General features: G+C 43.5%; 7 protein-coding genes and 1 pseudogene across 7 annotated transcripts in view; all 8 read left to right on the top strand.

Annotated features, from left to right (window-relative positions):
* The window catches only part of LOC126556056 (rab11 family-interacting protein 4B), a 314,228-nt gene that overhangs the window by 55,218 nt on the left and 231,200 nt on the right, over positions 1 to 27,810 (top strand). The gene's annotated exons all lie outside the window — the stretch shown is intronic.
* On the top strand, positions 620 to 25,957 carry LOC126567365 (uncharacterized). The gene is made up of 14 exons (XM_050223589.1): positions 620 to 626; positions 719 to 2,046; positions 2,284 to 2,935; positions 3,841 to 4,792; positions 6,707 to 7,496; positions 7,804 to 8,353; positions 13,577 to 14,264; positions 14,348 to 14,537; positions 18,901 to 19,272; positions 19,345 to 19,455; positions 22,748 to 22,772; positions 22,898 to 23,463; positions 23,669 to 24,735; positions 24,868 to 25,957. The coding sequence occupies exons 1-14, from the start codon at positions 620 to 622 to the stop codon at positions 25,955 to 25,957; spliced, it is 8,388 nt and encodes a 2,795-aa protein (XP_050079546.1).
* LOC126556297 (peritrophin-1-like) lies at positions 2,266 to 2,964 on the top strand. Its single transcript, XM_050211540.1, has one exon. It carries the CDS (start codon positions 2,266 to 2,268, stop codon positions 2,962 to 2,964), a length of 699 nt encoding a protein of 232 aa, XP_050067497.1.
* On the top strand, positions 3,685 to 4,805 carry LOC126556167 (uncharacterized; annotated as a pseudogene).
* LOC126556217 (probable chitinase 10) lies at positions 6,564 to 7,541 on the top strand. The gene has a single exon (XM_050211445.1). It carries the CDS (start codon positions 6,585 to 6,587, stop codon positions 7,539 to 7,541), a length of 957 nt encoding a protein of 318 aa, XP_050067402.1. The 5' UTR covers positions 6,564 to 6,584.
* LOC126556318 (protein obstructor-E-like) lies at positions 7,802 to 8,462 on the top strand. Its single transcript, XM_050211563.1, has one exon. It carries the CDS (start codon positions 7,804 to 7,806, stop codon positions 8,440 to 8,442), a length of 639 nt encoding a protein of 212 aa, XP_050067520.1. The 5' UTR covers positions 7,802 to 7,803; the 3' UTR covers positions 8,443 to 8,462.
* On the top strand, positions 13,684 to 14,660 carry LOC126556248 (probable chitinase 10). The gene is made up of 2 exons (XM_050211475.1): positions 13,684 to 14,264; positions 14,348 to 14,660. Exons 1-2 carry the CDS (start codon positions 13,684 to 13,686, stop codon positions 14,658 to 14,660), a joined length of 894 nt encoding a protein of 297 aa, XP_050067432.1.
* Positions 16,618 to 17,613, top strand: LOC126556234 (probable chitinase 10). The gene is made up of 2 exons (XM_050211460.1): positions 16,618 to 17,340; positions 17,404 to 17,613. Exons 1-2 carry the CDS (start codon positions 16,618 to 16,620, stop codon positions 17,611 to 17,613), a joined length of 933 nt encoding a protein of 310 aa, XP_050067417.1.

The raw sequence follows: 27,810 nt of genomic DNA, 5'->3' as shown, positions 1-27,810 counted from the left end.
AAGAATAAGAAGAAGAAGAAGATAATATGCGAAAGTTGCACTTGCGACAGATCTGTTAATTCATAACTTTATAAAAAGTATGAACTTCACACAAGACTACACCTTGAGAAGAATATGTTTCCCCAAAAATTAATATGTCTATGCTTCTTTAATATCTTTTTTAAACTTACTTAACCTGGACCATACCAGCTTATCGCCTGTGAAGTAACGCAAGCAAAACACTACTGAACCGTTTTGTCAAATCAATCACTAATGCATTGCTATTTTCGAGTGCCGTTTCATAACCATATTATAAACGAAATGAGCATCCAATTTGAAAGAATTGCCGCTGGGACCATTTCAAAGCAAAGCAAGAGTATAGTATGATGCGGCATTGTACATTTACAACTTCCTTCCTGAATTATCTTCACTGCGTCGGTTTGACCACATGGACACATCCACAATAAAGCTGGTCAGTTTGTCGGAAGTACCATCAATTTGCTTTGGCAGATAACAGATAGCTCAATCCAACCGACCGACAGTGAACACCTCGCTGATCCCGCACAGTTGTTGCCGACAGCTTTCCTATATAAACGATAAATGGCACATCGTTGAATGAATTATAGCAAAGTGCTGGAAAATGAAAGGTAAGGAAGTGATAATGGCAGCAAGTGTTCACACCTGTGAAGCGTTCCGCATTTAATTTAACTTAACTTTACATCAATTTTTTCAAATGCAGCGCTGGCGACGACTATCCTCGGCTGTCTACTGCTGGTGGGCTCCATCCAGGCTTACAATGAGATCTGCATCGGCGTACCCAACCTTACCTACGTAAGAAGCCCGCAAGCATGTTATCTGTACTACGCATGTATTGATGGTCAGGCGTACGGATACACATGTCCCGAAGATCTTTGGTTCTCCATGGAGTTGCAACGTTGTGTGCCGCAGGATGAAGCCGACTGCGACATCGAACCGGCACCAGAACTACCGGAAGCACCACCGAGACCTCCGTCGCCAGAATGTGATAATTTGCCCGATTTCACCTACCTACCAAGCACTACATCCTGTCAGTTTTACTATCAATGCATAGACAACTTTGCGTATCGGCTGTCGTGCCCGCGCGGATACTGGTTCAGCATTGAGCTTGGCCGTTGTGGCAATCGGTTCGAGGTTGAATGTGACATAGAAGAACCGACACAAACGCCTACGGCTCCTCCTGGTCCCTCGGAACCAAATCTTTGCTTTGGACGTCCAAACTTTTCCTACGTTCAAAGCCCACAGTTCTGCCAACTGTTTTACTACTGCCTTAACGGTACACCCTTCCCAATGATTTGTCGCAATGGATTCTTCTTCGACGAAACCACTCAGGACTGCATTCCGGAAGAGGAGGCACAGTGCAGTAACCCCGGATTACCGGGATCTACTCCAGGACCAACGCCAGGCATTTGCAACAATGTAGACGATGGTGAGATGGTCATCAATCCACAGTTCTGCAATCAGTACTACGTCTGTGTGGAAGGTACCGCTTACCCAACAATATGTCCCGACGGTACATGGTTCGACCAGGAGACGCAATCCTGCGGTAATCCGATTGATGTCTTCTGTCCGAATGGTCCACCGACCACACCAACCCCGAACGTTTGCGTTGGCGCAGACGACGGTGACTACGTTCCTAGTCCACAACGTTGCGAAGCTTACTACGTTTGCTCGGGTGGCATTGGATACATTCTATATTGCCCACCCGGTTTATGGTTCGATCAAACCACACGCGAGTGCATTTCACCTGCCGTTGCAATCTGCAATGTACCCACCCCTCCGACTCCACCCCCTACACCCACTATCCCCCCAACGGTTCCACCTACTGGGCCACCAGAGACGGGTAACCAGCAATGCAACGGACTACCCAATGGTACCTATGTGCCCAGCCTTGACGACTGTAGCCGTTTCTACATCTGCTTCAATGAAGGTGCATATCCGAGCAATTGCCTCGGTGGTTTGTACTTCAATCCGGAAACGATGCTCTGCGACCTGCCGGAGAATGTGTCGTGTAATGTAGCACTTCCGAAAGTTGGCGTCTAATGTTCGGCACTTGTGAACTCAATAATTATGTCCTATGAAATTTCCAATAAATGTTGCTCTCATATTATGACCCGACATAAACAAACCATCCGGTGGCTTATCAGAGCGCTTCCTTTGCTGGTTTATTGGCTTCCAAGGACACATGGGGTGTATAAAACAGACATCAGTTGATAGTGGTTCTGTTTAGTGAATGTGAAGTTTAGTACGATGTGGTCGTTGTTACAGGTTTCACTGTTGCTTTTCTTTGTGTCACGGTGTTCCGTCTTGGCTGAGGATGATCGTTGTCAAGGAGTTCCTGACCTGAGCTATATCCCTAGTCCCAACGCATGCTACCTTTACTACAACTGTATCGATGGCAACGCGTACCCACAAATCTGCCCCACCGATGAATGGTTCTCAATGCAACAGCAACGATGTGTGCCAAAAAATCAATCGGAATGCGATCTTGACGAGCCTCCAGCACTGCCAGAAGCACCCGCTCCTGATCCATCACCATTGTGTGACGGTGTACCCAATTTCCGCTACATAGCTAGTGTTGACTCGTGTCAGTGGTACTACCAGTGTATCGATCGGATCGCGTACCGTCTGTCCTGTCCGCTGTTTTACTGGTTCGACGAAACTCTTCAGCGTTGCGGCACGCGATACGATGTGGAATGTGACCATGAGCTAGCTACTTCCACACCGGTGGCAACGCCCCCAACGGTGGATCCGCTGGAAATATGCTACGGGCAACCAGACACCGCTTTAATTCCTAGTAATACGCTTTGCGAGCGATATTACTCCTGCTATCAGGGCGTTGCTTACCCAAACACTTGTCCAAGCGGATTGTGGTTCAATCCAGAATCAGGCGAATGTGACAATCCGGAAAATGTGGAATGTGCAGCTAATACGGCATCACCTCAATGAGACCACTGCGGCCTCTTGCGGACAACAATGCTATCGGACCAGCTTATAAATATGTGTGCACATATTGTCACTAGGTACAATTGTATGCCGTGGCACACAAAAAAATCACGACGTGTTTCTCTACAAACGTCTCTGGGCACTGTGTTACGCATTACATTCGCGAGCTCCAAACGATTGTTTGGCTGGTCAGTTATCTTCTACGTCACCATACGAACCAGATTAAGCAACAAACCTCTATTTCGTGTTCCTGGAATCAGTTAAACCGTCTCGTCTGGACTGCTTTCGAGATATCACAAACCAATAAACATAAACCCGATAACAACTTAACGATCAACCCGGTAGTTGTTAGTGACGTCATATATGCTGGATCACAACAAGCCAATGTAATGTCCGAACAGACGTAACGAAGTCGAATTATACCCTTTTCAGCAAATCCTCACTGTTTTCGTCTAATTGTTTCATCGTCTATGAATATACTTCAATATTTCTTAACCGATGGTTGGATAGGTTCTTCATAGCTCTTCATACAAGTTAACTGGTTAAATGTCTGGCAAGCTTTTTAAGCATCTACTTCTCTGTTTATCTAATCAAACTGCCACTTTGCAGTGGCCGAAATATCGGATTATACTTCTTGTGTTTTACGTTTCCGTCAATCGTTCTGTTTCCCATGGGTCATATATCACTATGCCTAATCTGACTCTGATAAATGGTAGCGCTGCCATGATCGACTGATGCGTTTCGCGCAGTTTTTCTTATATAGCACCGCGTGTTTATGCTATTCCTCATTAATTTCAGGGTTATACTAGACCAGTCATACAGCACAGTTGACGATGAACAAATTTTTGACAATACTGGCGTTTACGCTGTGCTGTTTAGTTGGTGTCTCACTGCAATCCTCGTCATCTTCCTCGTCATCATCAAGTGAATCAAACGAAAACGGACGACCTCCATGGGTGTCGACCGGTCGCCCACCGTGGGTATCAACTGGACGGCCCCCGATCAATCGCAATCGATGTGATAGTGTTCCAGAAGGAAGCCTTTTCCCTTCGTCCAACTGTGCCAACTTCATCCGCTGTGAAGGCGGCAGCGAACGCGAGATAGCCTGCGTTCCAGACGGTACACTCTTCGATTACGAACGTCAGGTGTGTGATCATCCAGAGTTTGTGACGTGCTACAGCCAGGATAACCGTTGCACAGGACGAGCGAATGGAACCCTCATTCCTGCGGAATCTTGCTCCAACTTTATCATCTGCATGAACGAGTTGGAAAACGAAGAGGTAACCTGCGTTCCGGCCGGCACTCTTTTCGATTACCAGCGTGAAGTATGTGACTACCCGGAAAATGTGTTGTGCTGGGAAAGTGACATGTGTGCCGGACGTCCGGATGGTTCTTTGGCGCCCTCACGCAACTGCAGCAATTTCTTCATCTGTGAGGATGAATCTATATTCGAAGAAGTCACATGTCAACCATCCGGAACCCATTTCGACTGGGAGCGAGAAGTTTGCGACCATCCGGAAAATGTTAAATGTTGGGAGTCCGGTGCCGGTGGCAATAGTACGGATCGACCACCAACATCAACTGTTGCACCGACTCGTCCTCCACTAGATGTTAACGTTCCAAACGATATTTGTCGGGGCGTTACCGTGGGAATGATCGCACATCCGTCTGACTGCACGCAGTACGTGATCTGCGTCTTGGGTCAGCCTACAATCCAACGATGTCCCGACAATTTCATCTTTATCGCTGAGCTTTCTACGTGTGGCTTCGGTGATCCGAATACCTGTGTTGCTAGTCCAACTTGGGTAGAGGTTTACCAGCGAGTCATATCGTATGTACATTAATGTTGTTGCTATTTAATTTCAAAAATAAATGTGTTCAAGATCAGTAACCCATAAAATAAAGCTATATGTAAACCATTTAAGATATTCCAATAAACTAATTGTAACTACATAACTTCCTCCCTTTGTCAATCCTTTATCATCCGCCTTCCGATTGTAGCCGATCCTTTAGTTAATGAAAAATAATGCACAATTTCATATAACGCGATTCGTACGCAGACAAAATCCTAAAATCAATACAATATTTGCTCCTTTTTGAAGGTTGATACTAAGCAATACGATCTGGCCGTCGCTAAAGAAACAAAAAAAGTTGATATACTTTTGTATGTACCAACGTTTGGTTTGACAAAAAATTATAATATCCCTGGCGCGTCTTGAGTATAACCAAAAACCGAGCAAATAACCCGATCTACGTTCCAGTCATACAGTGTGCCACTGATTTATTCCGGACGATGTGCAATACTTGACGTTGAGCCATTGAACTTTTTACTTACTTACTTACTTATCAGACGCTACAACCGCTTTTCGGTCTTGAACTGCCGCAGCAGAGTCCTGAACCGCTCACGGTTCCGCGCCGTCGTCTACCAATCCGTTATCCCGGCCTTGATGGCGGTTGATTCCACGCCATCCTCCCACCTCAATCGGCCTAAAAAGACTTTATGAGCTGGGTCGTCCGGTGCCATGCGTATAACATGACCAGGCCATCCACATACACATGTCTCAGAGGCGTATGTACTGGCACTGTAAAGGAACGATACAGTCCCAGCTTCGACCGTCGCGACAGGTTTTTTGAGGTGAGATGTTTCCTCAGGCTGTAGAATGACCGGTTGGCCGCCAGAATCCTAACGCGTAACTCCGTCTCTATGCTGTTTTCGGTGCTGACTTATGACCCGAGATAGGTGAAGTTTTGGATGACTTCAAACTTGCGGTTACCTATCCATTGAACTTACACCATGGTAATGCACGGAGACTGTTTGTTGCCGGACTTCGCGACAATCGGCTCGTCTCTCTGACGATCCTTTCTCGAATTTGTCTACACATTCCGCAAAGATTACTCCTTGCTAAACTATTATTCAACGTACTAGAACGTCGTACGTTCCTATAACGTACACAACATTGCATGTACCTTCTGATTCATTGGCTCTTAAAGATCAAGAGATCTAGGCTTGCCACTACTAACTTTGTTAACTAAGTACACCCGTAGCTGAACTGTCAGCGCTATGTACGAGAAGGCAGTTCAGACGAGGTTCGATACCCAGTCCTACCGCATAAAGATTGCCATCGGTATGCAGACAATAATATCACGAAGGGGATTGACGAAAAAAAGATTATACGTCGACATTTTTTATACGTACCGTAATAAATAACCCTGTTGAGCTGCATTTAATCTGAAAATTTGTACTTCAACTAAGCTAGATGTATTTACAATATAAGATTGTACATTCAATATATGTAAAACAGACCATCAGTAGCTAAACATTGCAGTTTATCGTACTTTATCCAGTATTTTAGGTAATTGCGACAAGCACTCACATGTCGATCCTAGGCGTAGCGTACAAAAATATCTAATCAAATTCTGTTAGCTCACATTTACAATATTGGTACTATCTGACCCCCTGAAAACTCGCGGGCGTTCGCAGTACATACTTCGATAACTGATAAGGTTTTATGAGGATTAGATTATCGCCAATAAGCCCAAATCGGCCTATAAAACTTCCACCCATGCGAACATTTGGCATCAGTTTGTGTACGAACGCAAAAAGAAACATCGTACAACTAGATATGGAAAAATTACTCATAATCGCTGGCCTGTGCTGCCTTGTCGGTGCGGGATTGGCTTCCTTCCAACGTCAGTCGAACCCGATTCTGGGCAACTTTGTGCCTCGCAACTCGTCGGCTGACAGAGGCCGCTGTCAAGGTCAAACCGATGGCACCCTTTTTCCGTCAACGAACTGCTCGAATTTCGTCAATTGCCAAGGAAATCGCGAGGTAGAGGTAGCTTGCCTGCCGGAAGGTACCATGTACGACTATCAGCGTGAAGTATGTGATCACCCAGAGTTTGTGACCTGCTGGACAGAAGAAAATCGTTGCACGGGCCGTGCAAATGGAACCCTCATCCCTGCCACAAACTGCTCCAACTTCATCATCTGCATGAATGAGCTAGAAAATGAAGAGGTTACCTGCGCACCCGCTGGTACGCTGTTTGACTATCAACGAGAAGTATGTGACCATCCAGAGAATGTCCAGTGCTACGAAGGCGGTGCATGCGCTGGCCGTCCCGATGGTTCGCTGGCACCTTCGCGCAACTGCAGCAATTTCTTCCGCTGTGAAAATGAAGACATCGCGGAGGAAATCACCTGTCAGCCGCAGGGTACATTATTCGACTGGCAACGGGAAGTATGTGACCATCCAGAAAATGTCGAATGTGCTGAGTCGGGACCGACCGGAAACAGTACCGCTGCACCACCGCTGCCTACGGAAGAACCAACCCGTCCTCCCCTAGACCCAAGTGTTCCCGTGGATCTCTGCCGTGGAGTTACTGTCGGTATGTTGGAGCATCCGACGGACTGCACGCGCTACGTAATCTGTGTATTGGGTCAACCCAACGTGCAGCAATGTCCACCGAATACCATCTTTATTGCAGAATTAGCAACCTGCGGTCACGGTGATCCAGTGACGTGTGTGGCCAGCGAAGTTTGGATTACCGCCTACCGCCGTGCTACCTCATACGTTCACTAACTACAAGCTTCGTGATATCTATTTTATGTTCCCGAATAAAACAATAACAAATGCACTGTGTGCTGCTCTACATGAAACATTATAGAAAAAACAACAACAAATTTTGTTTATTGCATCCTTGTCATCGTCTCAGACAGGCGCGCTGTACGGTAACACCTGATCTGTTGATTTTGTCTGGTTCATTATCTCTTCAGCGTTTCGGCGAAACGGTATATAAGCAGAGTTAAGGCTGGATAGCGTATCATACTCGAATCTCTTCAAGATGAACAAGAAACTGTGCATTCTCCTTGTGCTAGTCGTTCTCTGCTCGGCCACCTTAGCCGGCAAGAGCAAGGAATCGTCCAAGGAAAAGTCTAAGGAAAAGTCCAAGGAAAAATCTAAGGAAGATTCTGGTTCCAAGGAAAAATCGAACGAAAGCTCTTCAAGCGAAGTAACCACTACGGCGGCACCAGAAACAACTACCGCTTTGACCACCAGTGACCGATGTGCCGGACAACCCGATGGAACGGTACTCCCATCCTTAACCACCTGTTCCAGTTTTGTTACCTGTCAGGGTGAAACCGAAACAGCCGAAGCTACATGTGTGCCTAGCGGTACCATCTTTGATTCGTCGAGAGGAGTGTGCGACTACGAGCCCAATGCAGTTTGCACGATCGAAGGTGAAACCACGACAGCAGCGGAAACCACGACCGAAACTGCAACGAGCGCTCCGGAACCGACTCAAAACGAACTGAAGGGCATGTGCAAGGGAGTCATCATTGATATGAAGGCACATCCTGGTAACTGCAACAAGTACATCATCTGTGTTCTGGGTAAACCAAACGTCCAGTCTTGTGGAAAGAACCAAGTCTTCTACTCAGACATTAAGCTCTGTGCTTTTGGTGATCCTAAGAAATGCTAAACACAATTGTAATAATGCTGCATCTTCTGGTTATTAAATAAAACAAGCATCTGTAAAGCATACTTTTCTGCCTTATTCATTTTTCTTTGTTTCTTTGATACCTCAAACCCAAACTTCTAACAACCTCAAGAGGTCTTGGATTGTCGATTATTGCCTAATTTTACCAATGCCTGACCGGTCAAATTTATTCTTCTTCTTCTTCTTTGAAAATCGCGGGTCGACAAGTTCAAGAGGTCTCCCTGTACTGGCTTCATTGACTCTTTTTACCTGTGGCTCGATAGTCAGTACGTTCTAGAAAACTGACTAGGTTTTGATATCCGGTCCTACCATTGTGAAGACCATCATCGCTACTGCTAATACTTTTTATTAGCTATTTATTTATTATTAAGTATGTCGGGGTGTCGCCGTATTGTCCGAGTTCTTGTTATTTTTTTATTATCGAATTTTTGGCTTAACAGTCTTTTTCGTCGGTTTCAATCAACAATTTCCTGCTCAAAGACTATTTATATATAAAAAAACTGCAAAATACAAAGTTGAATGTTTCGAAAAAGTAAGTTTAGCTTACAACAGATCCTACTTTTTGAGTATTGGGGTTAGTTAAATCATTTCTCTAGTCGAATGGCTAAAAAAAAGATTTTTTATTTACCGTCAAGTCTAACGCTAAAGTTAGACTTCCTTAATTCTAAGTTTAATCGTAACTACTCTAATTGTAACTGCCCCAACTGCCCTAATCTGTCCCTACTTATAGTTTCTGGTGGGCCGGTTGGTCACGATGTAGTTCCACGTGCGCCGGTGTCCAGTTGCTGCATCGTCAGGTGCGCGATGCAGTTCCCACGGTGGCGTGGCTGCGCGTGGCCGTTGTCATCTTCTGTCTGCTTGCTGGCGTGGCTGCTCGTGGCCGGTGTCATCTTTCGGATTCTTGCTGGCGTGGTTATGTTGCGTTCTAACTGGTTATTTTTTGAACATTTACTGCTGCAGATTCAACCGAGCAAGCCCGGGATAAGGAAAAAACAAGGAGGAAACGCCTTGAGGTATTTGTACAAAATCAGCTCAAAAAGAGCTGATAAAATGGCACCGAGTCGTAATACTAAAACTAAAATAAATTTTAAAAACACTGCTGCGGATAACGAATTCTAAACTTTAGTTCAGCTTATTTATTTATTTATTTATTTATTTATTTATATCTTATTTTGTATGCCGCGTGGGTTTTACAAATATATTCTTAGCCTAAGAATCAGACAAGGAAGAGGAATCACGTAGAAGAGAGCGGAATCAGGATACCGGGATGCCAAAATCAAATAGGTGATAAGAGTCATTAAAGGCCGCCAACGCTCGTATGAAAGTGTCATTCTGGCCATGGCGTGTACTAAGAGACGGAATAAAGAGAGGAGGTCTGTTTCGTAGATGACGGGAGGGAGCACACAAAGGAATCAAGGATAAAAACTCGATAGCATCGATGTCATTGGAGAGGAGACAAGCGATGAAATGGGAATGAGAGTGCCGCATGCTAACCGATTCAAGTTCAAGAAGTCGACAACGGTGAGGATAAGAGGGGACCGCTTCAGTGTATCCGGTTAGAAAACGGTGAACACAACACGGCTTTCCTTCCGGCTTTGACTACCGTCAGGATATCAGCACCGCCAAACAGCTCAGCTAGCTCGTTGTTCATTCTCCTTCGCCACACGCCCTGCTCACACACACCACCAAAGATAGTCCTTAGCACCCACCGTTCGAAAATGGCGAGTACAAGACTGATACCCGTAGAGGACTACCGGACGTATCAAGGTGCGGTAAATCGTACATTTCTTGTGTTGCTGGAGTCTTCTGGATCGCAGGAGTTTGTGGAGTCCGTAGTAGGCACGACTCCCCTGAACAATGCGCCCTCGGATTTCGCTGCTTACGTTGTTGTCCGAAGTTACGATCGTACCAATGTAGCAGAACTCCTCTACCACCTCGAGATCGTCGCCGTCAACTGATACTCTGCTTCCGAGTCGAGCTCTATCACGGTCAGAGCCTCCGGCAAGCAGTTAGTTTGTCTTCGTCGCATTCATCCTCAATTCAATTCTATTAGCCTCGCATTTAAGTCGGTTGTACGCCTCGCACACCGCCGCAGTTGTCCGTCCGATGATATCGATGTCATCCGCGAAGCCAAGGAATTGGAGAGATCGGGTGAAAATCGTGCCCGGATGTCGAAACCCGCGCTTCGCATGACACTCTCCAGAGCGATGTTGAACAACAAACAGAAGAATCCGTCACCTCACCGTCACCGACAGCATGCTCAAAACTTTCACCTTGCACCCCTCCCCCCCCCCCCCTCCATAGTGGCCTTTAGCAGCCGTACCAGCTTCCCAGGGAATCCGTACTGCTGCATGGTGTTCCACAGGTCTGTCCGATCTATGGTATCGTAGGCCACCTCGAAGTCAATGAACAGGTGGTGCGTAGGGATGTGCCGTAGAGTGAAGATTTAGTCGGTTGTCGATTTGCCTCCAACAAATCCAGCTTGGTAGCTTGCGACGAATCTGTAGCAAGGGGCTCCAGTCTGTAGAAGAGTATTCGGGACAGGGTCATATAGGCAGCATTCAGGATTGTGATGACCCGGATGTTAGCACAGTTCCATCCTGTCGCCCTTTTTGTACACCGGGTGTATGAAACCCAGTTTCCATTCGTCCGGTAGTTCTTCCTGATCCTAAATCTTAACAATCAAACGATGCATGATGGCGGAAATCCTCTCCGGATCCATCTTGAACAGTTCGGCTACCAGCCCATCGCTGCCAGCTGATTTGTTGCATTTCAGCTGTTTGATGACACGGATGACTTCGTCCAAGAATAGCGGGGGTACCTCGTCATCGTCATACTGACTGTCGTACTTCTGCACTCCTCTGCTTCCTGCGCTTATTTTGGTGCCTGGTGAATTTTTACTACAAAAACTAAGCTTTTTAATGGAATTAAGCTATTTTTTCATATGTTTATGTTTTGTATCAGCGACCTACTACTAGATCATATCGGCCATCGAATGGTTTACTAGACTTATTGATACCACGTAAGAGGATAGCCGCCGTCACTATGGGAAACGGTCCGGAAGGGATCCTACCAAAGAACCGCACACTAATATTGATATCTATGGATATCTTCTTCTTGTTCTTCTTGGCGTAACGACTTCCTAAGGTTACACCGGCCATCAAATGACTTACTATACTTGCCGATATCACGTAGTTGGATAGTCAGTTCTCACTACGGGGGAACCCCCCCCCCCCCCCCCCCCGGCCCTACAGTAACACATTATTTTATTCAAATTTACATTAAGTCTGTGATATTGCTCCATATTAAGTGCAAAAACATTCAAACACTATTTTATGCCGATACTTGTTCTACAATCCGCACTGTACATCGATTAAACAAATCATTATACTTAAATGTTCCTAATCCATTCCTAAAGAAAACTAGATAATCTGGAACCATAACCAGGAATCTATAAATTTATCACCATAGGCTGCTTTCAGATATGTGTTATCTTTCAAAATTCCTTTTTTTCTTCATAGACACCTTCTGCAGGTGGTGTCGAACTACCTGTTCTTGTTTTCTTGCTTTTATTTTCCCATAGCTAAAACGTCAGTCCCATTCACGGGAGGACGGTCTGGTCCTACGTATGATGTCCAAAAATAACAAATCTATAACAAAACGATGTTAATCAAATCTCACGTGCTGACACATTTGATGTCTCAAATGCGATCCTCCTTCACAGTGAGATTTAAACGTAATAACCGTAATAACTTTATTGCCCCATACGCTGTTGATGCGGTTTCCGTTTCTTTTTTACAACTCTGTCTGGTACATGCGGTAAATGTGGTTTCATTTTCCCACAATCTGTAGACTAAACAAATGAAGGCTCGGTGTAAAACATTCCCGAGAATTTCCTACCACGGTCAATATATTACGTCATGGACTGCAAAATTTACACAAGCTTGTCTGCACCGCGTGCGGGTATTATGGGAATGATCCTAATCCGGCACTCTCCAGACAAGTCGATAGCATGGGCCGATGATAACAACGGCATACCGCTACACCACGCGACGAGACGAAAACAAAAAATCAACGCCTTTAGCGGCCATAAACAATTGTCAACAGCTTGTATTTGGCGCAGTTTTAAATTGGATGATGACAAAGTTATGCTCCCCAACAAAGCTCCAGACAGTCGGGCCTCGCCGACAATATTTTAGGGGTGGTGCTATGTCCGTTTGATTTACACCCCCTTACGGAAATACGTAATCCTCGTCTGGCTTCCAGACACGTTTTTTCGCTACCCATTGTTATTATTCTAGAATTTACCTTGGGAAGCGAATATCACGGCACTTCGTATGACGTATCACGTCGGTCTTGTAAACAGTCATGATAACAAAGTACGATTCCAACGATAAGTAGTACATATCGGTGGATTTTTTCCCCCTATCGACAGCAGCAATGTATTTGTCTTACTGTCGTATTCGTCATATTAACGGCTACATTCCTTCAAAAAACATTGCATGAAGACTTTGTGGAGTTTGAACACAGCTACAGCTTGCTTCGCATGATGCAATCATGTGAAGCAAAGGGACGTCTTCTTCGCCATCGAATGGAATAAAACAGTCGAGGAACATACTTTCACCTGGTTTTAGCTAACAGTCCAAGAGAAAAATAACAACAACTTTGAAATATGTATGTCGCTGAGATAGCAGCCATACCAGCGCCAAAAATGAAATTAGAACAATCTCAGCGCTAAAAGTGCATCTACTCGATATTGCAACAGAAAAATGGAAATCTTTTGTTTGACATTACATCGAACGAAAACAAACATCTTTTCGTTGGAAGTTTATCGCATGCGAAAGCACCGCAAAAAATGCATTTTACAACGCAGACTACACGCGTGACAGACACTTTAGCGCTTTTCGCGTGGTACCGTGATCATGCGGGAACGATAACTAAATTTCAGATACGATCCGATAAGCATGTTAACCGAGCTTTCCAATTTATGCTACACACTGTCACTTAGGCTGATATAGCTCGTAGCTGGTCTTCTACACTGCATTCCGCAAAAGACGGGTTCGGGAAATAAAAACCAATTCTTTAAAAGTGAAATGTTTCATTGCGTTCCACAAAGGTGTCCGGGACACTAACCAGCCGAACCACAAAACAAAGGTAGTGTCAGTTATTAGACGATTGTTAACTTTTAACGCTGAACAATTGTGCTGGACAATCGCGCCCATCATGAACTCTCTAGCCGCGACCTTGTTCGTCGGTATGTTGAGTGTCACACTGGCATTCGATGAAGAGTGCGTTGGTAAACGCAACGGAGCCACTTTTTCCGACGAGTATAGCTGCAGTCGGTACCGCATCTGTCTCGGTGGATATCTGTCGCATGGCGAATGTGCCACCGGGCTCTACTGGGATAACTTCCGACGACTGTGCCTGCCAGCGGCGCTAGTCTCTTGCCAAGCCAAGCTCCCCACAACCGTTCAGACCACACCGTATGAACCGACAACGAGTGATGGAATTATACTCGATGAAAATCATCCCGGTGTGCCTGACGATTTTCAAACCGAAGAGTACCACTGTCCGACGGAGGGTGTCCTGACCATACCGCACCGACGTAGCTGCTCGCAGTATGTGCTGTGTTTCGATGGTACCGCCGTTCTACAGCGATGTGCTCCCGGACTGTATTTCAATGCGGCCCAGAGCCAGTGCACACTGCCCAGCTTGGCGAACTGCGATTTGCAGGAACATGTGTGCCCCGAGAAGGACGATCCACTGAAGCTTGTGTTTGTTGCCGATCGTTTCGACTGTTCCAAGTGAGTGCATTAGGCAACAAGACACACCTTTAAGCAAGACACACCTACTAACCGTGCCTCCTTATTGTCCTTTCCTGACACAGGTATTACTATTGCTACAACGGAAAGTTTCATCCGCACAGTTGTGCCCCGGGATTGCACTGGGATCCAGTAAACAACTGGTGCACGACGATCGCAGAATCCAGATGTCAAAACTTCACCCCCTACAAGGAGGTGAACGAACCGACGCTGGTCCCCAAGAAAGTTAGTTGCATGGACGATCAAGCTCGATGGGTAAAGCATCCAAAGAGTGAACGCCATTACTATCTCTGCTACAAGGGTAAATCCATGCTGAAGCGCTGTGACGATGGTCTCATTTGGGATGCAAAAACACACTCCTGCAACTTTCTAAACTGATCGGATAAACGGTACATTGCTTTATGATTTTTTAAATAAACCATCGATACTACCACAACGGGAACGCAAATGCAAATTTGTAATTACGTACTTCACTCATTCACAAAATCTACTCCCGTTCTTCTTCTTTTCTTTATGTAACAATTTACTAAATTTATACCGACCATATAATGATGAACTAGGCCTATAATCTCTAATAAGCAGAGTTTTGGTGTGTTATGATGGTTTGTTACGCTTAAGCATTTTGATCCTCTAATCCTTCAGAGTTATAGTTTGCTATACTATACTGTTACTGATTCAAATTGTAAGCTAATAATTCAATCGCTGACCAGCCGATCAAGATCCCTAACATAACAGGTATAGAAAGACAGAGAATAACAAGGACTCACAAGGAACCCCAATAAAGTAACATCAGATGTCTTTTAAATAAAGTCTCTTGACCCGAAACCAATACGGATGACTATATCAGTTGGACTTACACACTGCTTCTTAATATCACGATTTCAAGAATACTTTTGTCCCCTCAGTCAAAGTACTCACCTGCCCCCCCCCCCCCCCCCCCCAACATTTACCCTCAGTCAAAGTACTCACCTGCGCAAGTAGTAGAATTAGATTGATATAATAGCAAACAAGAACTGTTTTCCCACACAGATAAAATTCTAAAAATTAAATTAAGTTTTAACTCATTTATTTGCATCGAAGAATAATGATACATAAATAACACACTCAACATTTACTAGCAATTGACCTTCCAACAATATTGAACTACAGCAACAAAAAATTATCAAATTTATATATCCTACAGCTTAGCTTAAAAAGAGTAAAAAATTATCCATTTTGTGTGTAAATAATAATGACGTTTTACAAGCCCAACCTCATATTACATCATGGACCAGTGATGTCAAATTAATTTTGACGCGCGAGATTATCCGGACGGATAGGCTATCGTCGAATCGCATGCGATACATTTTTTTGACAAATTGAAAAAACTTCGTAACCGTGTCCTAGTCATAGCCTTCAAAATGGACAAATTATCAAATGAACGTAATTTATACTTGCAGAAAAATGTATTCAAACTATCAATAATACGTAAAAGAAGTTTTTAACGTATGACTACATTTTGTTCACTAAAATCTTATGTCTTGCATTTTCTATGCGGAACACATTAAGAAGCCTTGCCACATGTTTAATATGTCTGTCGAAGACGACGAAAAGTTCATGAAGATGTTAGTCAATCAATGTTAGTAAAATATAAAAATTTCATGTATTTTTGACCAAAAATTGACAAGAAATATAGTTTCCTTTCGATGATAGAAGTTTCAGTAGAAACGCTCAATAAGCAAAGAAAGAGAGAGAGAGACAATAGCTGAGCCAATAAAAGCTTTCCGAAAGCTCTGTGTTTACAAGATAACAACCGGAAGAGTTGCTGTTTTAGAACAACGCACAGTGTGGAAGTGTCTACACCGCTAAAGAGCCGTTGACATGATAGCAACCATAGCAACTATTTAACAACTGATAATGGTCCAACACATAAGTTCAGTGGGCTTATCGTAATAGTGGAAATTTAATCTAATTTGTCCAATTTGAAATGTTTCAACTCAATGGAATTCACTCATTTCTAAGATACGATGTATATGAAATCAGAGTAATATGCCATTCGATCCATTAAGCGTTTTTATTCAAATTATTATTATTTTATTTATCTTCTTTAATGAAGCTTAAACTTTAAACAAAAGCGATAAAAGTAATGCTCGAAATACTCTTTCTTAACATTCATTCTTGATTCCAGCAACTGTTCAACTTTGTCAGTGAAAGTAGTCCATCGATAACAACATTTCTTAAACTATGATATCGTGTCCTAGATTTTTTATCGTTTTCCGGAGGTCTGTCAACATATTTAAGGCTTCTCAAACTATGAAGCTTCTTAGTTTCTCACCGCACCGTTAACAGAAGTAACATGGAACGCAAACAAGTTTCTGTTCTATTGTTGATTACCATAAATTTTTTACTAGTTCATTCGCTGCAAACCGTACCGAACGAGTTGTGTGACGGTGTTAAAAGTAATTCGTTTGTGGCCGATCCAGAGGATTGTACCAAATTTTTCCAGTGCAATGTAGACTCAGTCATACACGGCACATGCCCCAAAGGAATGTATTATCATTCCATAGATGTGTGTAGTACAGATGCGGCTGATTGTGAAAGTTTAACACACCCAGACCTGACAACGACATCTACCGATAGTTCGCTAACCACATTACCTGCTACATCCACCGTAAATTCGCCCATGGATAATGCAACCGATCCAGAGTCATTTTGCCTAGCGGCGGATCCTAATTTTCCAAGCTTCGTAAAAAGTCCCTCCGACTGTTCGGAGTATTACATCTGTGTGGATCAAAAACCAATCTTACAAAAGTGTACTGCTGGAAGATACTGGAACGCTGCGCTACGTTACTGTGACGATCCGGAAAAAGTATCCTGCGAACATGATCGCATACTCGATCCGCAAGACGTTTGTCAGCGAACAACAATTAATGATATTTCCTTCACCGCCAGTCCCACCAGTTGTGGCGAATACTATTTATGCTTCCAAAGAAAACCATTTCTTATGCACTGTGCCCCCGGAAGTCACTGGAACTTTAAAACAAAACAATGTGATGTCGCCGCAGTTGTTAAATGCAAGGTAAATGTATTGCATATTTTCACTGTGTAATTTAACCTTTAACGTTTATTTTTAATCGTTTAGATACAAACTACCAAAGTTCACCTTGACTCGATGTGCGTCGGAAACAACGACAAATTCTTGAGCCATCCCGCTTATTGCGATCTGTACGTATATTGTCGAAATGGCAAGGCGTCTACCCAACGATGTCCATTCCTCACCGATTGGGATACAGTCAGCGTTCGTTGTGTTCCACGCTACCTGGCTAAATGTACAAAGCAGCGTCTTCATTGATACTAGGTAATAGATTTCAGCTCTAATTTGAAGTATATCGTAGCGATCACTTTACCAATATCTTTATCAACATAGTAGAAGTATAACAATGTGGAACTATGTTCAAATAAAATATTATACATCTTACCTGTGTTAATCTAGCAGAATATGCTTCAGCTAATTGAGGAATTACACTCAATTCAGCAGTCCTCAATACCAGTTTTGGGCAAGCGTCGTCGTCTATCAATCCATTTTTTCGACCTCTCTGGCTCATACATCCACACCGTCACTTTATCTGAATTTGATCCTACCACGCCTGCAATGTCCATGCGGATGGCCTAAAAAGGTCTACTTTATCGAAAACAATTGCGAGAGAAATTTCATCAAACGATAAAGCCCGGTAAAATCATTCATTGTTTTTTATCCTCTAATTTTTGTTATTGTTGTTAAGACTCTACGTGAAGTGAGTCCTGTTATCAGAGAAAATATAACTCACGAAAAAAACAAACTTTTTTATCATCACGCCGAAAGCTACTGGGTTATCTAATTTAAAACACCAGTTATAAAACAAGCACTGCTTCTGTCAGTAAAGTCGTCCTAAATCTAGCAATAAACGGAAGTGTGACTTCCGTTTATTGATAACGTATCACCCTTCCCAAACACGTTCTTAAAATGTCTTCTGTTTCTGATAAACGATGCACGAGTACGACACATAACACAGGATCGCTACGAATGCTGCCAAATAACGAAACCTTAACTGGTGTGGCCAAACCTTACTTACTGTTATCTATTTTTACTCGGTCAATGATCTCATTCGTTGAAAAACATCTCAATGCGTGGGCAATTGGGCAAGTCTATTAGTTGCTACACTAGTGCTCAACGGCGGTCTCACAATGAATGGAGCACAGGGAAAGTCCAACTAAATGCATCACTTGCTGGTAAACGTCACATTCAAGGGCAAAATAGTACATGAGTTCAATTTCACAAAAAAACCACTGACAATTGACAATGCGATTGCATCCTGCGTGTACATGACAGCTCAAGGAAAATCTACGATAAAATGATCTATATTAAATAATTGCACCATTCGACAAGCAAGTGCAGTTGAAAGTTAGTCGTCGAAGTTGAAGCTATTTTGAAATGGAAATGAAATCGTACATATTACTTCACTTTACTAGTGTAGTGTTAGCGCTTTTGGTGGTAAAAGTCGAAACACAGGACTTCGATCCTATGGAAATTTGTCAGGGAAAACCAGATAATGCAACAGTAATGAGTCCATTGTCCTGTGATTCCTTCTTATTGTGTCAGAATAACATGCCAGCTGGAACTGGTCGGTGTCCCAGTGATATGTTATTTAATGCCCAGGAAGAAATGTGTGATTTTCCCGAAAATGTGGACTGTGCATCAGTTCCATTGCCCCCCGATTTCGAGCAACCTAGCACAGTGACTTCTGAAGCAACGACAATGGTAAATGATGAAACAACTACGTCCCCACCCGGAATATACTACTGTCCAGCAATTGACGATCCAGTTATACCGATGTACCTACCTAAAGCGGATGACTGTTCGGCTTATATTTTGTGCTATCACGGCAATCCTTTGTCTATGCAATGTCCGAACGGATTAGAATGGAATACGGCTAGTTCTATTTGTGATTTGCCAGAGAATGCTAAATGCCAGGTATGGTAGAATTTCATGATTCTACGCAAATGTTTGCTTATAGCTTCAACTACAATACTTAACTATTTTCAGGCAATTTTCCAAGATCCCTACGGCTGTCCAGAAACGGGAACTGAAATTCTAGCTCATCCCACAAACTGTGAGAAGTTTATCTTCTGCCTGGATGGCATTTCTAGAGTGCAAGTTTGTCAGATGTTTAAACATTTCGATCCGATAGAAAAGGAATGTATTCTGGGCAAATGCTGATATAAAGAGATTTTCTTCTACCAACGAATGTGTATTTTTTCTTTTTTTAAGGACATCCTGACTGTATTGCTAATTGTTTAAATTTACTTTTACCCGATTTCCGTTGTCCAGCAGAGGGTTACAGGGTCACAGCATTCAAATTAGGTTGGAATCAATAGATCGATTGGGTAGAAACCCGAGTTGATCATTCGGTAAAATTTGTTTAAACGAAATAAAAAAATGGCGTGACACAAGGATTTCAAGTATTTTACTAGCAGCACACAGCATAAAGATCCCATACACTGGATACACTGTATATACACTGGAAACATATAGGAGGTTTTCCAGCTTTTCGGGAAGCATTCTACTACAAAGACTTGTTGAGCAATCAAGCCAGGACAATCAGCTAGAAAACATCTGTGCAGTTTAATAATATTGTTCAAGGAATTCCGAGGCTACATTAGCTTCAATAAACACAACAACTGTGTTAGAGGACCATGATGTTTGCTTAATTACATCTGTTGGCATATTTTGTGTGCATAGTAATGAAAAATGATCTGCTGTTCGATGACTTATTTCAGCATTTTGCCCGAGTATATGTTATCCAACAGATCCGTGGCTCTTCCTGTAAATGGATTTCGATTTTCCTCACGTGGTCAGCATAGTCTCGACGGTTTAATGCTTTGAACTGGTGTGCGGCTTCCACGTATCTCCGTTTAATTGGTTCTTACCACAATGGAGCATTCAACGAAGTGTGCCTTTTCCTCACCCGTAGTTGCGAATTCGATCAAGACCCTAGACAGGCAAAACCCGTAAAACCTCGCTGTTAGTATTAGACCGGATACGACAAGATGATATAAGTCAGGGTCAACCAAAGCATCGAGTAGTAAATGCTTTGATTGTAGCTTTTTGAACTGAGTAAATCCGGCAAAGCTCAAGAAGAATGGAGCACGGTAGAGAAACACGGGAACATGAAGTATTCAAGATCGCTTGACTGTCATCAGAAGATCTCCATGAGAGCACGAAATCACCCATGAAAATGAATGGTTCATCGGCGTATTTATCTCTTACTAACCAAAGAATAGAACAAAACCAGTAAAGATTTTAACCTAGATCGATCGTGCGATTGAGTTATATAGTTTCAAACAATACTGTTTAGTCGGATCATCAATAAAAAATATTATTTATTCACATGTCTGACCATACAGTGTGTGTGTGTGTGTGCCTCCATAAAATAGCGCACTGTCGTAAAGTACAAAAATTTTCAAACAGAAACCAAAAACTCGCTGTTTAAGTTTCCAAGGGTTTTAGTCGAAATATTGCTTTTGCATCTATACGTATGTAACCCGTTTGCAACTATTGACTTCCTGGGAAACAGAAGTCTAGATCCCGCGGTACACAATGGCCAACGACAAAGTTAAACGTTTCCAAAAACGGGCATACCTGCGGATGTTCAATGCCGTACAAGCAGTAGGAAAACCGCCGACACTCCGTTGCATGTAACAGGAACGCACGAATGTCCGGTGGACATTCTGAGCCCGGGAACAGTATCGGCAAGGCACCTTCAACATCTGGCATAAACGTGTTCGATGGAGGCGATGACGTTGGTTCTGATGTTGGAGCTGGTGTTGGAGCTTCCGTCGAGGGTTCTTCCGTGGTGACTGTTGTCTGTTCATCCTGTGCATACATTATCGTGACAAAGAAATAGGGTTTTACAAAAAGATAGCAACGAACGGTAGCGGAAATTTACCTCGCATTGTACATTCTCCTCCAGATCACATCGGGTAATGGCATCATTCCACAATAATCCCGGTGGACATTCTATAACTTCTAGCATACCATAGCGACACGAATAAAAGTTATAGCAGTCTGGACCGGCAGAGAAGAACTCGTCGTTTTCCAAACAAGTTGGTTCGTTTCTTTGCTGAATAACAGCGCATGATACAACATGAGCCACACCCAGAAAGGTTATCAAAAGCAAATATTCTGTAGGACGTGCAACAAAATTCTTTATAGTTCAGTGTTTTGCTTTTCCGAATTATTTTTACAATAATATTCCGAAATATCCAACTTACCCTTCATTGCAGTCTCCTAACTTTATGCGAAACAAACCAACGTCCTTTCAAGCGTTCTGTGCCACAAGTATAATGTGTTTGCAATTTCTTCCACACTTTATAGGAATGCTGGTTGACTGTTCTGGCTAAATCATGATAAATTGTCACGAACATCGTCAACGCTGTTTTTTTACACCCGCAAACTGCTCCTGTCAATGACTCGCAACTGTAGAAGATAACTGGCAAATCAACTTGCCTTTCGTTACGGTACCGTCTTCTTCTTCAGTTAACGGTATCATATAACGTAAAAAAAATTCATTCATTTTGCCAGTGGCACATTACTGCAGAATTTAGGAGCACAACAGGACGTCGCAAGGTCACGGTTTCAAAAATATGTGCGTTTTATTGTCGTGTACAGGAAATGCGTAAGAATAATCTGTAATCTAGTGTAAGGAAGAATCCAAATTCCAGAATGTTCAACTGTGCAATCAACATTCCACCCCATGACGTAGAATACATACAAAACACTAAGAACCATTCGTTTACCGTGAGCACGAGTTCCATCCGATTTAGTATCATTTAAGGAAACACAACGTTCGAGCACATCAATCTATGTAATCGGAAATTAACACAGACTCAGAACATATAGTTTGTTATCATACAACACTATCAAGGACGGTTCTACGGATGTTCCTGAGTCATGCCGAATTCTTTCACAATGAAATGTCCATACTGTCTGTGCCCGTATGTGTACGAAAATAAATGTCTTATTTTATCTGCATGGTAGAAATCAATCCCGGCCGTACCGGGTTAAACCGTTCCAAAAATCTCACCTAGACTTTAGTTGTGTTTGTCGTGCTGTGGCCACTGCCATAATTGATTAATTACTAATGATAAAACATTTACACACGGTTAAACATACGATATCACTTTATACAGCAGCAGATACCGTGAACCTGAAATCTGCAGCGATAGATAAGGTACACAATTTTTGTACACTGTTTTATCTAATGTGAGCATTTTTTATCCTTCTCCACTGACATTTTTTTTTGCGTTGAACTTGGCCACCCTCGTCGGTGTCCACGTATACCTTCTATAAAAGAGATGGTACTGCTTGTACGGGCAGCTATTTTCTAGAAACAGTGGCATTGCAGTGATATCGTGCCTGAGGCAGCCTATCTGTTCCTTAACTTTAGAGTACAGTGCTGTACAATATGATAAGTGAGTGTTCTATGCGGTTACATTGTTTTTGCATGCCACCGGAGTGATCAGTGCATTTAGTACATTTAAAAAAAAAAGCCGTAGCTAATGTTTGCTTTCACTTTTGTTTCGTCACGCATATACAGGATTAGTACTGGCGCTATTCCTCGTGGGATGCGCAACGGTGCAAACACAGTCAACCGTTTGCCAAGGACAGGCAAACATTTTCGTACCCCATGAAACGGATTGCTGGCGCTACTATACCTGTGTTAATGGACAAGCCTTCCCACAAGAATGTCCGGAACCATTTATTTTTGTGAGTGCTACACAAATGTGCGACTATGGTGATCGAAACGCTTGCGTCAACTGTCCTCCGACTGGAATACAAAACTTCCCAGTAAGCAATTCCTGCACCAAGTTCATTCAATGTATCGAGGGAGTTCAATTTGAGCGAGAATGTCCAACGGGTACGAAGTTCGATAAAACGGCAGGACAGTGTAACATTGCATCGGCGGTCGATTGCGTTGAAGTGAACTGTCCAGCAGTTGACGATCCACAGAACCCAGTCTTCGTTGCTGATCCGACTAATTGCCGGAATTACTTCATCTGTGTCGGTGGACAAGGAATTCTCCAAGAATGTCCGGCGCAAACACGATTCAACCCATCGCTAAACGTTTGTGATCTCGAATCGGTAGTTCCGTGCCCAAGCGCTGTAAGTGTATAGTCAAAAGTTTAGAGCCTAGATGGAGTTGACGTTTGATCAATACTCGCTGTAAATAAATCATGCCAAACGCTCTGTAAATATACGCTCTTTTCTGTTACACGCTCATGCCATCTTAGCTTATCGGTGTAGTTGTACCATAATCACAAAACCAAACTCCTCACCTCACCCTAACCCTTATCCTTATCATTTCCAGCCCGTCCTTCTCCAAACGGCACAAGCGTCGCATGGCGCATTGTGCGAAAACAGTAGTGGAATGACCTTTGAGCCCCTTCCCAACAATTGCAATTCCTATATCATGTGTCTCAATTCCCTGCCCTACGAAATGTCCTGTCCTCCCGGAAAGTCGTTCGATCGAAAGGTTAAAGCGTGCATGAACACTGGCGAAGCTGAATGCCTGTTTAATTTCAAAGCCTTGTGCGATGATACTGGGTATGGTTTAAACACTGTTGCTTATCCAAACGATTGCTCCAAATATCTTTTGTGCATCTTCGACGAAGCATACGAAATCCAGTGCTCTCCTCACGAAAGATACGATATTCGAACGAACCGTTGTGTAGACGCAAGCCAGGCGCTCTGTGTGTACGACACTCCCTCAATGTCAGATCCGAAACCGTTCGCTAATCCCTGTGCAGATAACGTGGGAGTCAACTTAGTGCCAGATCCTACAAATTGTCAGCAGTATTTTACCTGCATTGACACACGTAATGTCCCAGCTATTTGCCCCGGAAACCAAATATTCGATATTTATTCAAGGAATTGCGGTCCTGTGAAGCAGTCGACCTGCATTCGCGATGTCACCCCTTCGCCTCAACCACCACCACCACCACCCCCACCACCTTCCCCGACACCGAGCCCCAGACCGCCTGGACCAGCCCCTGCACCATCGAACCCTAACAATCCCTGCCGCAACAATAATGGTGTTACGTACAAGCCTCATGCACTCGATTGTACGCGGTACTATATGTGTATGGACACTCAATCCATTGAGCGAACCTGCCCATCTGGTCAGGTTTTCGATATCAACCGAACTACATGTGGACCAACACAGTCATCGACGTGCATCTTGGACATCAACCCATGTGATAATAACAACGGCATTGCGTATAAGCCACATCCCAGTGATTGTACATTGTATTACATGTGCATGGATGAACAATCCATTGACCGATCATGTGCCGCTGGTCAGATCTTCGATATCTTTTTATCCGTCTGTGGACCTGAGCAAACCTCAACATGCATACTGGATCAAAAGCCCGAGGAGCAAAAACCCACACCATCACCTCCAAGTCCAACACCACCGCCTCCCAGTCCTACGCCATCACCTCCAAGTCCTACGCCATCACCTCCAAGTCCTACACCATCGCCTCCAAGTCCTACACCATCACCTCCAAGTCCTACACCATCGCCACCCAGTCCTACACCATCACCACCTGCCAATGACCCTTGCGTAAATAATCAAGGTATAACTTACTTGCCACATCCGCAAGACTGCAACCGATACTACATGTGCATGGACCAGCAAGCTATTGAAAGAACTTGTGGAATTGGGGAGACGTTTGACATTTACACTTCCAAATGTGGTCCCAGTGGGACCTCAACATGTGTCTTGGATCCGATACCCACAGTAAATCCCGAAGATATACCTAAACCACCAACTCCACCACCCAGCTTACTACCATTATTCGGTTGTCCTGCTACAGGCACAGTGAATGTGCCTCATCCCTTCGATTGCAACCTGTACTACCTTTGCGTTGAAGGTCAAGCATTTTTGCTAAGCTGCGGTCCAAACTTGGTGTTTGATATACAAATTAACCAATGCAACAGACCAGAAGAATCAATCTGTGCGGCAGACCTCGTAACTCCTCCAACTGCTGCACCAGGCGATACAACACCGGCCCCAACGTTCCCAACGCCGCCAACAGTAGGTCCTCCGACGACACCCACAGCGCCAATACCCACTGCTCCTACTCCACCCGTTACTGAGGGAGACGATCCGACAGCTCCAACGGCTGGACCTTCTGTTCCAACAGCTCCTACTGTGACGGGAGCTCCAACCCCAGCGCCGACGCTACCAACAGAAGTACCTACTGCGCCAACGCCAGGACCAACTGTTCCAACCATTGCTCCAACGCCCGCTCCAACTCCCGTCCCGACTGCTCCTTCGCCTTCCCCAACACCTGCACCTGAACCTACTCCAGCACCTACTCCAGCACCTACCCCTGCGCCTACTCCTGCACCTACACCAGCTCCTACTCCTGCACCTACACCTGCCCCTACTCCAGCACCTACCCCCGCTCCAGGCACGCCACCAAATTGTCCAGTCGATCAAACGTTTTATCATCCTCACCCTGACTGTACCAGATTCTATCGCTGTGTATGGGGTACATTACACGTCATGCAATGTCCACCTAATCAGTACTGGAACCAGGAGAGGGAGTTTTGCGATCATCCATTCAATGTAAGCTGTCCCTCTTCAGGTTAATAGTGAACTTTTCACTATACTATTAGTAACAGCAGGAATGTCACATTAAATGCCACTGATTCTTTACATTAGACTGACCAAAGATTGTATGCTGGCTCTGCCCATGTTGAAAACTTATCCGAAATTTTATCCTTATCCTGTACCCTTTAATTCAATGTTTTATAACTCGTTTTTTTTGTCTATTCTGGCTCTTCTAGTAATTGTGATTCTAACTCGTTGCATCCACTTCAGCCACTCTTCTCTCATCAGGTCCTCGAAAGGATTTTTTGTATTTTCCGAGGCCTTTATTTGACTAGTACGACCATCGAAAATCTTTTGAGATATCGTCATTACGGTACATCATTAGTACATTTATTCACGTTTTTGACGCTTTAGCCATAGGAGACAAATTCAAATTATTGGACTTTGTTCCTACTAAAAATCTCCTAATTTGTCAACTCATCCGTGTTTATGGTCAATTTTGGTAGCTACAATTTTCTGTAATTTAGAATGTTCCGTAGAGCTTTCTACCTTAGTTTTTCCTGTGTTATGTTGTATAATATTAGAACGAAAACAACGCTGAAAGTAGCTAGGCAAGTGTTACCGCTTGTTTTATGTGTTTGATGGAACTTTGCTTTTTCGTTGAAACAGGTTCAAAGAACTTATTAGGTTTTTCCATTCTTTTTTGTTTCCTTTCTGTGCAGTTAAAAATATTGGCATGCTTGAGACACGCTAGAATCTCCAAACGCTTCATTTTTTACCAGAGCAGCTTCAGACTTCCTCTTTAAAGCCTTTACATTCTCCAGAATTGCCAGAACCTGATTAGCCGGTCCTCGAAGAGTGACAGCATGGCCGACTTTTTTTTATTCCCAGATTTAGCTGGCGCTACAAAACAATGTTCTCGTCATATCTACCACAATGGGTAAAGAGACAAGATGGGCTCGTCCCGAACGATTTGACTACTACGCTGTAGAAAAATGAAACGCAATTTGACAGGAGTGGGTTCGATCGTTTGTCAGTGTATGTGTGTTCAATCGTATGTGGTGTGCCATTGTGTTGAGCGAAAATGTGCATAGCACAATCGAACCCACTCCTGTCAAGATCTCTTTCAATATGGCCAAGGTGCCAAAGCTATGAGCCCACCTAGTCTTTTTGCCCACTTTGATATCTACCGTAAACAAGCTGATAAAGCTCTCAAATTATGACGGTATGTAGTCTGATCGGTGGATCGATTACAAATTAGCAGAATAATGATGTGAAAAATCAGAACATATTTCGCTTAGTGTCGCCTGTCATGACCAGAAACCTTGATATCCTTGGATTTGGCTATCTTCAGATTTATAGTCATGATTAAGATGACTTCAAAGATGAGGAGATCTCTCATATTACCAAATTATCTTAAGCTCAATTCCATGAGTTTTTTTTTTATTCCTGGAATCTAGCGAAATCTTCACCATTTTTTTCAAAAATTAAATCTTACATCTGTAATCCGCTTCAAATCGATCTTCGATTGCTTTCACGCATTCAATCACATTCCTACTTGAATGTTATTGGATCTTCTTCTTGGCTTAACGACCTTCTAGGTCACGCGAGCCAATGAATGACTTACTAGACTTGCCGATACCACGTAGTTTGAGAGTCAATCCACACTACGAGGGGACCGTCCGGGTGGGATTTGAACCCCGGTTCTACCGTTTGAAGACCGACACCGCTGTCGCCCCAAACCATGCCCGGGATGTTATTGGATAAGAAATTCAATTATGTGACGTCATACTATTTGAAATGCGCTTATTTAAAAAATGCCTGTTTTCAATAAGGTGTTTTCAATCAACTTAAATTCCTAAACATCGTAAGAGAGTATTTTTCTACACTCA

The sequence above is a fragment of the Anopheles maculipalpis genome, chromosome 2RL (genome assembly GCF_943734695.1).
Source record: "Anopheles maculipalpis chromosome 2RL, idAnoMacuDA_375_x, whole genome shotgun sequence".
Taxonomy (NCBI): domain Eukaryota; kingdom Metazoa; phylum Arthropoda; class Insecta; order Diptera; family Culicidae; genus Anopheles; species Anopheles maculipalpis.
The sequence above is the reverse complement of the archived record's forward strand: the minus strand, read 5'-3'. Positions and strand labels throughout refer to the sequence as shown.